This window comes from Andrena cerasifolii, chromosome 7 (assembly GCF_050908995.1).
Source record: "Andrena cerasifolii isolate SP2316 chromosome 7, iyAndCera1_principal, whole genome shotgun sequence".
Taxonomy (NCBI): Eukaryota; Metazoa; Arthropoda; class Insecta; order Hymenoptera; family Andrenidae; genus Andrena; species Andrena cerasifolii.
The window spans coordinates 9348320-9359969 of NC_135124.1; the positions used below are offsets into that span (position 1 = coordinate 9348320).

Below are 11650 nucleotides of genomic sequence, written 5' to 3' on the forward strand. Positions count from 1 at the left end.
CTGACCTTGCAACGTCCCTGACACCTCCGCCCGCTGATTTTTCAATTTCTGCCCCCCGCACTCGACCTGCCTGCGCTCAGAGTCCGCGATCAAATATACGTTACACCGGCTGGCGGATTAAAGTGGTACACCCGGTACGCCTGCGGCGACACAATACTAGAAGGACACTATCCGTGGAAAGAATGTAAATATTGACGAGGTGTGTTTGACGAGTTACACATCCTAGAGACTAAATCAACACGCTCGCTCTTTGCATGGGATATTCTAAGCCCGAAGAGAAAGCATCCTTGTAAACTCTGAACAAGATGCGATAAAGGAAGCCTCCCGCGACACCCGCTAAGCTGAGCTCACAGAATCAACAGCCGAAAGTGAGGCTCGCAGATTTCTGTCCGCTGTACATACATGCTGTACAATGGAGAACGACGATACACCCACCAGGACAGAGCGGAGCGCGTCCGACGCGGTGCCGAGTGAATCGACGCTTCGACAGCAAACGGAGACACATGCCCGCGACATCAAAGGGACTTCGATGCGCGCCGTATCCTCCGGAGAAATTTCGGCTACGATTCCCGGAGATTGAAACGCGCCGGGGTTTCGGGGCGACAGTGAGAAGCGGGATTGATCGCTCGGCCGGAGCAGCCTGGCGCGACTTCAATCTGTCAACGCGCCACCCTATACAGGCGGAACTTTAACCTTCACCTTGAGCGCGCCCTCCGCGGTGCGGCGACTATTTTAGGGTGGCGTGTTACCCCGAAAGAGAAACGTGCGGCTGCGCCCGTGCAGTCTAATCTTAACACGTTCTACGAGCCGAGAGCTGATCGAGTTAAGGCGGCCACAAAGGCACGGAGGCATCGCGCCGTAATCGTGCCATTGTACTCGCGTTTAACCAGCCGGTCATTTATTCATTCGCGAGAGAAGGTTGGGAGGAAAAAAAAAGTGTGACGACGTCCCACGACGCGGCGCGGAAATAACGCGCGCGCCCCGGCTAGATTAGCGTGGGTGTATCTCCGAGTGCCGAGTGACGTGCCGGCTCGTTAGCGCGTAATCGCGGCACAATACGATCGGAGATCACGGGGAAGCGATCGGGATTGCCGCCGTCCGAGGGCCACTTGGGAAAGCGTGTCGGGGTGAATGCACGTGCCGAGTCGGGGCGCTACCGAATTTGCTCGCTCGTATTTGTACAGCTGCGGATGGTGTGTCAGCTGCGCGCCGACGGGATGCTCCTCTCACGTCGATCGTGGCCAGAGCAATCGGCAGGCTCGCTCGCGCGCGGCATGTATTTGTTTCTTCATCGGCGCCCACGAATGCGCGCCGGGTGAACGCATGCCAGACCATCCGCCACCAACACTCGCCGCTCGTCGCGGCTTCGGATTAATATCCAGGATAATCAGCGAGATCTCGGGTCTGGGCGTCTAGACAAAGGGAGGAATGTTCGCTCGCGAAAAAGTCCCCCTACTGAGTGAATTAATCACGCGAATCGAGTGGAACGGACGCGTTTGAAAAGTTCGGGCGGGAGGAGGGCGAGGAGGAGGAAGAAAGTGGAACGGCGGCGAGATCGAGGAGGAAAGTAATTGAACAGGGCCGTGCGCGAAATGATTTATAACGGGCTGGAAAAAAGTATTAGTCACGAGGACGGCCACCGAGTGGAAGGCCGAAGGGATGCAACGCGAGAACCGACATTTACGCGGCCAAGGCCCGCCATTACTGGCTCCTCCAATTATCAGATAGCCATTGACACGCGAAAACCTCCAGCCGATTCGTTCCCATTGCCTTCGGGATGCTTTCGGCGACGGAGGTATCCGATTCGGCCATCCGAGCCGCGGTAACAGAAGAATAGAGGAGCACGTGTCGCTCGAGTCCGACCGTGGAAAACAAATAAGGGATCCGGGGGAAGTAGTCGGGGCTTTTCCAACGGACCCGTAACCCCCCGCCGTGCTCGATCCGTGAAATTCGAAGCTGTAACTACACTTTACTTTTCTCGTAATAGTATTAACGGGCACTTCTGTCTGTTGTCCAACGTGTGCAGAACTCATGTCTCCGTTTCTTTTGTAATGTTCGTAAGTACGACCACGTAACGCCTTCTTTCCAGCGTTCTGGCTGGCTAAAGATGAAGCAGAGATGGATTTTCCATCCCTGCTGTCTTGTCTGTAAGATACTCGCAACAGGTACGCCGAGGTATCTGTATGATCTGCTTCGCTCCAATTTGTCCATGCGCTCTAGCGGCTCTATGACAACGAGACGCTGTTTTGATTTGTCTGTGCCTCGCCATCGCTCTTGTAAATTCACTGGGTCCTTCTCCTACATATCTTCCTATTATTATAACCTCATTGCTTCTAATATACGTCCTCTGTCGTCGTTTGCTTCATTTAAGCTGAGTGCTCGTTCTTTCATCCACGGTTCCCTATGTAAATGGCTTTTTCTTATTCTTATCTTGTTCCTAGAAATTTTATTTTATTGTATTTAATGTTAGTCTATTTGTTTTCTTTCCTTTTCTTTTATCTCCCAACAACTTTTTAGATCAAGTTGTAGAGCAGCACTTAATGCTGAAGCTCGCCTACTCGCCATTGTAATTTTAATTGTAATGGTGCAATAAAGTCATTTAATAATAATAATAATTACGTAGTCCCGGGGTGAAACGACACCGAAACCCCACCCCACGTACTCGATACCTTCGGCGAGCGTTGCAATGAAAATCTACACGTTGACACGTGCGCGAGAAGTGTCTATACGGCGACAAGTGGTAAGCAGTGACGAAGTAAGACGAGGAATGCGCGGCCGTGCGATCGCATTAGTTGGGCCAATTAACGTAATTAACTGCAATTAATTAGAAGCTTGGAGGAGTCCGGCCGAGTGAGGCTGCGAGTCGCTCCGCAGCCGGCTCTTTCGTTCGGCGAAAGCGACGTTCAATCGCAAGGCGACGATCTTCGGCGGTTATTCGGAGATCGAATTAAAAGCATCGATCGCGAGCTCCCGCGACGATCAAGGGCTCTCCTTGTTCCCCCTCGAACCTTGCCAGATTCGAGAACGAAATCGCTCGGGACGAGTCGCGCCCTCGGTATTTCTGGCTGCGTAAATATTTTTACGACCGAGGTTCATTTTCGCCATTTCCAACCGACTCTCGTTTCGGATGATACACGTGCGCGCCCCGCTGTGCTCCAGCGCGCCCGACTCGCCCGACGCAATTATGGTAAGCGCGGGCGGGCGAATTTCCACGAGGAATCGGACTGATCGATCCAGCACACGCGCCGCGGAGCGCCGTCGTTAAAGGGAAGGAGCATCTTAACGAGCTGCGACAGGATAATCAAGGAGTCAGAACGTCTAGGGCACTTGCCAGAGATTCTCCCTGGCGGGGAGCGGTACCGAGACATTCTTCTCCCTTCCAGCCTTTTTACCTCCTTCGCTGATATGCCGGAATGAAAAGGGGGCGCACGGGACGAGGGAAAAAGGTCCTCGTAACCACATTATCGCGGATTTTCCTGTCGGTTCGTGGCTCGTCAACGGGGACGTGGCTTAATCCATTATGTAGCTACTGTGTTGGCTCTTCAAGGCGGCTTTTCAAGCGTCGAGCACGCGAGCACAGACGCTGCTTGCACACCCACATTCAGGCCCCTTTGTCTCGCCATCTCTCTCTCTCTCTCTCACTCTGACTCTCTCGCCCAAGCAAACAGCGATATTACTCGGCCAACAACGACGACCACGATTCTCTCGCAAGGAACGCGAACTTCGCTGCACGTTCGTCGGAATATTTCGCGTGTTACGGTTCACGAAGCCAGAATGCGGAGCTGAATAGAGGGGGCGAATGCAGCGGGGGTGAAATGCACTTCACAATACGCGAAAATACTGGAACCGCTTCTCTGCAAGGGAACGATAGCAAGGAGCGTGCAGGAGGAAGGAGAAATATGTACTTTCGGGCAGTATAACGAGTCTGATTATCGATTCTGCTCGCTGCATCGCAAAGGACGCCATTGTGCCGCGAGTGAATGCTCGGGGTTAGCGTACGTGAAATGCACAGTGATAAAAATGATATTATTATACGTACAATACAGGCAACTTTGTCGACGCTCATCTATTACGTATCACTGATCGATCCTGGGGAACGCTACACCCTTAAAGTCTGAGCATTCGCAGGCGAATTTCGGTTTTAGGGCCACAGAGAAGGGAACCATCGCGGGAAACATCGGAATGTACTATATTTTTAACCGACTTCAAAAAGAAAGAGGCTCTCAGTTCGATGGTTTTATATGTTTTTCCGTAACTACTGGACCGATTTTCAGGAAACTTATTGTATTTAGTTTACCTCCAATCAACTTAGGTCGGGGAGAAAGAATTGTCAAAATCGGTTAAGTAGTTTCGAAGTTACACCAAAAATAAGAAATCCGTTTCATTATTATTGGAATCTTCCGTTTCTAGCAAACGGTTCTTTCTTTTACGAGCAGCTCCTTTTGTAGGTCTGGCCATATTTTTTTAAAATAGATGTAGTTATACAACTGAAATAACTAAAACGCAAAAAATATGAAATTTTAAAAAAAATTAAAAGAAAAATGTTTTTCTAAATATTAATACATCTTAAAAAATAAGATGTTATTTTAATGTAGTGTTACTTTGTACCACTTTCCTCTGAAAAGTAACACAGCTATTTTTTATCTCATTTGTCAGTAAAGTCCTACATTTTCCCTAAAAAAAAAAGTTAAGAACCCCAGGTCCGTCTCGCCAGGGCCCGAAGAAACCTGGGGCCAGATTTATGCCCGGTCAGGTAAACACGAGCCGCGGCGATACACTTGGACCACGTGCCTGGGATTGCGTAATAAACGTGGCCATCCTCCGCCCTCTCCCGCCGCGTGTTCGCGCGTTTCGACGGACACATTTCGCCCGCGCGGATGCGCTCGGAGACTCGTAAAAGTGGGAGGGTGAGTGGAACTGTTTGACGGCGCAGACAACCCCTTCGACATCGGAGGAAAGTCTCTCGTCGCTGGTGATTATCCGTCGGGATCCCTGGCCGCGCGGAGGAGCCGCAGAAAGAAACGAGCGCGAGAAGTGGAGGAGCACAGAAGCTACGGACTTTTGTAGGATCGAGACCGAGGAAGGGCAGAAGGGGAAGCGGAGGAAGGGCGAGGCTAAGCCGAGCTAAGAATGCGGGGGAGAGAGCAGCGTGGAGAGTAGGGCACGGATGGTGAACAGCTGCCAGTGCCTATGGTGGCCGTTTTGTGTGAACGTGCCCCCATAACCCCCATACTCCCCTTTCCCCATCGCCCCTCGAGCTCTCTCGTTCTTACAGCCACCGTAAGCCCTCGTGTATACAGTCGTCCGCCTATAGTCTATCCCCAGCTCCGAGCTCGCAAAGAATAAAGGCGCGCTCGCGACCCGCGTGCGACTACACTAATCTACGTGTCCGATCCAGCCGAAAACTCTCCCCGAGGAATATTCCTCCTGGAAGAAAGGTCGGCCGGCGCGTATCGAACGGACAGCTCTCTCCATACCGCCCGAGGAACGGACCATGCAAGTAGAATCGACGGCGAGGTGAAATCATCGCTGGCTGTCGGGCCCGAGGTACGTGTCACGGTGAAACGAATCATTCACGACCAGAGGAGTCCTATACATTATACCCACATTGTAACGGCTGTCATGCTTTCGAAGGAGTTGTTTCAAGAAGCCACGGCCGCCTTCGCAACACTGTACGGTCGACAATGAAGCACAACGATCGTGAAAACCGTGGACGACTAGGTACGAAGGAACTTCCTGGGCTGTTCGGCGATGTACGAAAACGCAATCTCGTCGAGAGCAATCGACGGCGAGCTCTGGTCCTGGGCGTCTCGATCGAGCCATCGAGCGGCGATAGTAACGGATGCGATACACGGGTTACACGGATGCATCGTAACGGTAAATCAATGCGCTGCTCTTTGACCCTCTGATCCATTAAGGCTACGCCGCGATCGGATATCTGCTGGACGTTTCCTGCGGAACGACGGAGACGACCAAGGGATTCCCATAACGGGCGTTGGGTGGATTAAACGTGGCCTGGGACGAGGTCTCGATGAGACATCGAGGGGAACCGAGAATCATTCTCGAATTGCTGATAGAACTTCGGAGCCACGTACTTTCCGCTGATACGTTCCCTACGCTTCCCTGCTACGCGATACGGCGGCAGAAGGAAGCGATTCGTTGATGCGATACGAGTGACGCGATATAAATTATAACCACCGCGATATGTCTGGGCTCGAGCAGCACGGGAGGGCGGAGTACATACCTGGGCGAACACGATGGAGACACGCAAGGAGGAGAAACATCGGAGCGCGTCGTTTTGTTCGGCAACGGTAACATTGTTGTAACACGAGAAGATATTGTCCACTTGACAACGGAGCCACGGCATGGAAGAGAATCACTCCCCGTGCACGTGATGCCCGACCGATAGACACCGGCTTCTTCTCGCCTCTCCTCGGCCTTTCCGCCCTCCACCTTTAGAAAATCTTCAGCGACCTCGACCGCTCGACCAATTACCAGTGCGAATCGCGATATCGCCGAGGAGTCCACCGAAACACCGCACGCGTGATTTCCATAGAAATTCTGCGAAACTAACGACCGTGACCAGAGGAAAATCCGAGAAAAGGAAGCCGAGGAGCAGCCCGCTGGACCAAGTCGCTCGTCGACAAGCAACATTGCGCGCGGCCCGGTCGGTCTCCTTTTTTCTCCCTTTCGATGAAATTCCAGCTCGAATCTAAAACGTTTCGTAACGTTCGCCAGGTAGGCAGCCCCGGAGAAGGAGAAGAAGGAAGAAGACGGCGAAGAAACAGAGCAAATGGAGAAAAAGAAGGGACGCCGGAGAGTGGGGGAGACCTGGACGGAGGAGGAAGAAGGGCACACGTTTCGAACGGCCGGCAGGGGGATCGGGGGTTGGAGAAAAGGCGGTCCCCGGGGCTCCTTGTCCCCGACGTTTAATTTCAGGCAGTCCAAGGAGCTCGTAACATCGCCGTGTTTAACATCGAGAAGAGGGCCTTGGGACGAAGATGCCCGCGATCAGACCAGAACCAGTTCTCGCGCCTTAAACGGGCGGTTCTCACGCATTATACGGCCCTTCATCACGCTTTCCATTCGACCTAATTGCTGGCGTCAGGCCCCGTGAGAACCACTGGCGCGCATGGTCTGCAGAAAACTGCGATATATGTGTCGGCTACGGGCGCGGATAATCCCGGGGCGAGAAGGGGCAGCGGCGAAACGCGACTACGAAGCATTTAAACGAAAAGACGGCTCAACAGTTTCGCCGAGTAACGACGATAACGGGCAGGGAGCTCGGGTAATAGGACTCGAATGGTGCTCGCTAGCGTGACAATGGTTGAGAATTACTGGCCGAGATACGATCGTTTCGCGATCGATAATACGATCGTACGGGGGCCGGTATAAAAGAAGGCGGCTCGCTTAACTGGCTACGTTAATGAGTCATTCGAGAGCCGTGTTTGACGCGTATCTGGTTCTTAATTGCGCTGCTCGGCTGGCGTTAACTTTAGAACAAATTTGCCGAGGGTGTGCAACAAATTGCGCGGAGCCGGGCAGAAGTGGGGGGAGGCCCCGTCGGGCCTCATGGCTCGCGCCTCCTCGCAGCCAACTGTGGAGGCTACGGAACCACGGGAGAACCGGGTTCACGCTAGCGGAACAAAGAAAGTCAATGCCGTGACGTTTCCACGAGGTTTTTACGGTTTACTCTAAGTCCCGTTAGAAGATTTCGCCGCGATCCGTTGTCGAGCGGTGAAAAAAAACAGCGGCAATGCGTATCGGGAGGGGTCGATAACCGACGTTCGATACATTGTACGTCGCGGTGGCGGGAATCCGCGCGAAACGGGAAATAAAGAGAGAATCTTGGAGCCTAGCGGTCCGAGGTAGGTGCTGCTTCTAACGAATCAGAATAACTTCCTATTCCGAAGCGTAGACAAGGGACGCAGCGTGCTACATCCTGGTTGGCCGATGCTCGAAGCGATCGAGGAGGAAGACGAAGAGGAGAAAGAAGACGCAGACCGGGGGATACGTAGGATACCACTTGAATAGGAACCGGAACTCGCGGTCCGTGCTTGGAATTGACTACACGATTGCACATGTACGGCCGTGCATATGAATCAGATAAAAAGAGAGCCGCAGGCTTTCCTATCCCCCTCGACACGGCCAAGGGGAGGAGAGAGAAAGAGAGAGGTTATCGGCTGCGTCATTGATTTCTTCGTCGCACGAAAATAAATCTTGGTATCAGAATTGGCAGGGAGGAGAGGGGGCGTACGCGAACGTACGCGTACGTACGGTTCGAGGGAACAGCGGCAGACACTTTCAAAACCGCAGGGACCGAGAATCGAAAATGGTAAAGCAAGAGTATACATCTCCCCCCCCCCCCATCCATCTTCCGAGATCCCAACCACGGAGGCAGACGAGATGCGTGATCTTCGGAACGAAAGGATTAATAATACAGATTTTCCGTCTAGCCAGCACCGCGAACAGCGTACATATGTTGCCCCCAGCAACTTCACGGTCTATTAGATCCGCGTAAATGCTACGTCCACGGCTTCTAATAAGCGGCACCCCGTATCTACCGCGAAACCACGGATATTTAATTCGATGGAAGAACGAAAAGAGAAACAAACGCCCCCTCGTGTTGACACCGCGAACTGGGAGAAGGGGGAGGGGTACGGGGCTACCTTGCAGAATTCCGAGTCCCGAAAACGACCACCATCTGTCAACGATTTTACGATTCCTAACTGGGAGGAACTGATTATTGCGCGATGGATACGGGACAAGAATCGACAAATTTATTCTGACGCGAGACCCCCCGATCTCTACACGAAAAACAAGACGATCTGTTTCTCTCCAGCGAACGACGGATCAGCGTAACTCACTTCGACCTAGCTAACCTTGAAGCGAGCATCTTCGCGTCGCATAAATAGTACGAAATAAAAATACGGGTTTAAGCCGCGATAAGTACTACGCGCGTTTACGCTCGCGACGGTGCGCCGTATTTTGGAAAGAATATTTGCTTCCCGATGCAGCGTGTATTACAATTCCATAACGCCAGGGAAAGAATGACTCACGCGAGTCGATGCACGATTGTCGCGGAAAAGTCCGGAGATTCGGTTTACCAACCATCTTGGAAAGTCACTTACGTCGGTCGTATATATCTATTCTTTTGGAGTCCAACGACGGAACAGGAACACGAAACATTTGGTAACGTCAGATGACGCGCAATTCGTGCAGAAGCCAGCGGAAACTTGACGCCGCCTGTCTGTCAACGAGGAAAAAAATCCCATACCATGGGGACGGTAGGCGTCGCGTCGTGGACGAGCGTCGCCGCGAAAAATCTCCAGAATCCACGGGGATATTAGATTCGAACGAAGCGAGAGGAACGCGAGTCGTGAAGCTGATTCGCCCAGAGACCGCTAGGATCCACGTGCTACGAAATACGTTTTCGTAGAGCCGGCGTCACCCGGCGACACGCCGTTATCAAACTTTCCATTTAACGGACAAAGTAAACCGAATCGATGGCCGAAAGCTCGCTGAACAGTGGGGAAAGATCGTTGGAATAGGTGGAAATGCTTTTACTCACCGCTGGCGAGAATATATCCTGGGGAAATACGTTGGAATACGGATCCCAAGCACTTGCAACAACACTTCACTCGAGTACGCCGGTCACTGCGCTTGTGCGTTCGAAAGCGTCCTCCTCCAGGGAAACGTTGCTGCCATCTCGTGGGACTTCGCCTTAACTAATATATCCACAAAGCCCGTTCACAAAGGCCGCGAACAAGCTTCTATTGTAATTCTTCATCCACATGAAACATAAAGATGATTAAAAATTAATTCGGACATTCGTGCCCGGCCGTTCGAAAGGATTATTTATTAATAAAGAACGTTTCGAAGAAGGCAGGATTTTAAAGTTCGTAGGACTGAAGCATAAATAGGGCCGCTCATAACCTTACGTTAACGACTTACGCGTCACTTTTCGAGATGCTTGAAATTTTTAACAACAATCAGCCTCTCAACTTAAACCATGTGTAGTGTCGTTGCTACTTGTAAACTTAATGAATGATAGGTATCAACATACCACAAGATACGCGGGGGAAAATGTGAAATTTAACGCTGTGGCAAATGTTTGGTTGTCATAGAAAACAAAAAAGAATCTAACCAACTCGATCGAATGCCTTAACCCTTTGACTGCGAAAGGCGTATATATACACGCTCACAAGTCCATCAATATATACGAAAGAATAACTGAATATTTTTAATTTATTTGCAATTATTTCTTTTTTGTTAATTCCGTTTCGAGAATTGTAGATTATTGAAACACAGACTAGATAATATTTCATCTTATGCGTATCGAGATAACTGCATGCACACATGAATTCTTAACTTTTTATTGCGACATTTGTAACTACACCATGAAAACTACGTCCATGTTCTTTTTCCCATGGCCAAAGTAAAGGTGCCCGTAATGAGGGGTATTTAATTTGTGGTAAAATATCATACCAGGCCAATACAGACTGTGTAGAATTACCATTCGCTTGCCATGTAGAAACTGCAGGCTCCAACACCCTGTGCAGAAAATCCAATCGTTCGTATATAAAGTCTATGGCATTTTCGGACAAGTTCAATACCTTCTGGGACGTCCAGATCGATGGTGTCCAAAAAATCCAACGCGTAATTGTAGTCAGGCCTGGTCAGTAAATTAGTATTCCACTTTTGATGAGGAGGACGCGCGCGTAAATACGATTTCAAATAAGGGGCATCGGCTACACTGAGACCTTCGAAACTAAGATTTTCGACGACGTCGCCATCGGGACACTTGAACCAAGCGCCACGGGGAATCACTGCGGCGTCTCCGATAATTAATTCCACAGTGGCCGCGAGTCTGTCTTCTTCTTTTAGTTCTTTAGGTATGGGACCCTAGCATACACGAAACTTCTGAATATTCTCTTTCCATACTTAGAAATATATCTTTAGAATTCTATTCATCTTACATCATAATATTTATTTGAGTCTTCGTTTGGCGGGAACGGAGGATTCACGTTGTAGACGTTAGTAACTAACGAAGGATCACCCTCGAATTTATTGATTGCAAGGGGCGTTAAGAATCGAGCACATTTATTAGCCTTCGGTAGTAACAGCCAATTCAGACAGTCCGTGCTAATCAAATAATAAAGTACGTTCTATTGTAAACTTTCATGGTGTAGGACAGGGTTTCTCAACTTTGTCCTCGGGACTAGAGGTTTGGGAATCATTGACACAAATATTCTTACCTATAGTAATAAACTTGACCATCCATGCAATCTTTTACATAACCGTACGCGATATTATAGTCGTTTACAACTCCGTAGATCTTGCCCCAGTAATAACACTTTTGAAAATGATTCTCCTGTTGCAATATTATGAGGGAATTTTGCAACAGCTGCGAGTTCTCTGTTCCCACGCAAACGCCAGCATAACCAAGGATATCTAGACTTTCTAACAGTTTCACATTCTCCATACTTTTTCGACCGCGTATTTTATCGCAGCAATGAAACGTCAACGGATCATTTAAATAAATCGTATGTGTTTAAAAACAATCGAAAACAGTGAATGATTTTCATGTCAGAATGGAGGTAATGGAATTTAAATTTTACCGCCAGTTAGGGTTCCCCTGATTGCCGCC

At 50.2% G+C, this 11650-nt stretch overlaps 2 protein-coding genes across 2 annotated transcripts in view; both read right to left on the reverse strand.

Annotated features, from left to right (window-relative positions):
• Positions 1 to 9731, reverse strand: part of LOC143371723 (uncharacterized) — a 75881-nt gene extending 66150 nt beyond the window's left edge. Inside the window, exon 1 of the mRNA XM_076817216.1 lies at positions 9572 to 9731. The gene's annotated coding sequence lies outside the window, so the exon portion shown is untranslated. The remainder of the gene's footprint in view (positions 1 to 9571) is intronic.
• Positions 9732 to 10282: 551 nt separating this feature from the next.
• On the reverse strand, positions 10283 to 11560 carry Rsph9 (Radial spoke head protein 9). The gene is made up of 4 exons (XM_076817357.1): positions 11259 to 11560; positions 10980 to 11145; positions 10617 to 10905; positions 10283 to 10554 (listed from the first exon to the last, which is right to left on the reverse strand). Exons 1-4 carry the CDS (start codon positions 11483 to 11485, stop codon positions 10394 to 10396), a joined length of 843 nt encoding a protein of 280 aa, XP_076673472.1. The 5' UTR covers positions 11486 to 11560; the 3' UTR covers positions 10283 to 10393.
• Positions 11561 to 11650: the final 90 nt, after the last annotated feature.

Excerpts from the sequence above, each read along its gene's own strand:
- Rsph9 (XM_076817357.1), bottom strand. The coding sequence starts at position 11,485 with ATGGAGAATGTGAAACTGTTAGAAAGTCTAGATATCCTTGGTTATGCT. Across the intron at positions 11,146-11,258 it reads GGTCAAGTTTATTACTATAG|CACGGACTGTCTGAATTGGC; the intron begins GTAAGAATATTT and ends TTATTTGATTAG. Across the intron at positions 10,906-10,979 it reads ACTCAAATAAATATTATGAT|GGTCCCATACCTAAAGAACT; the intron begins GTAAGATGAATA and ends CGTGTATGCTAG.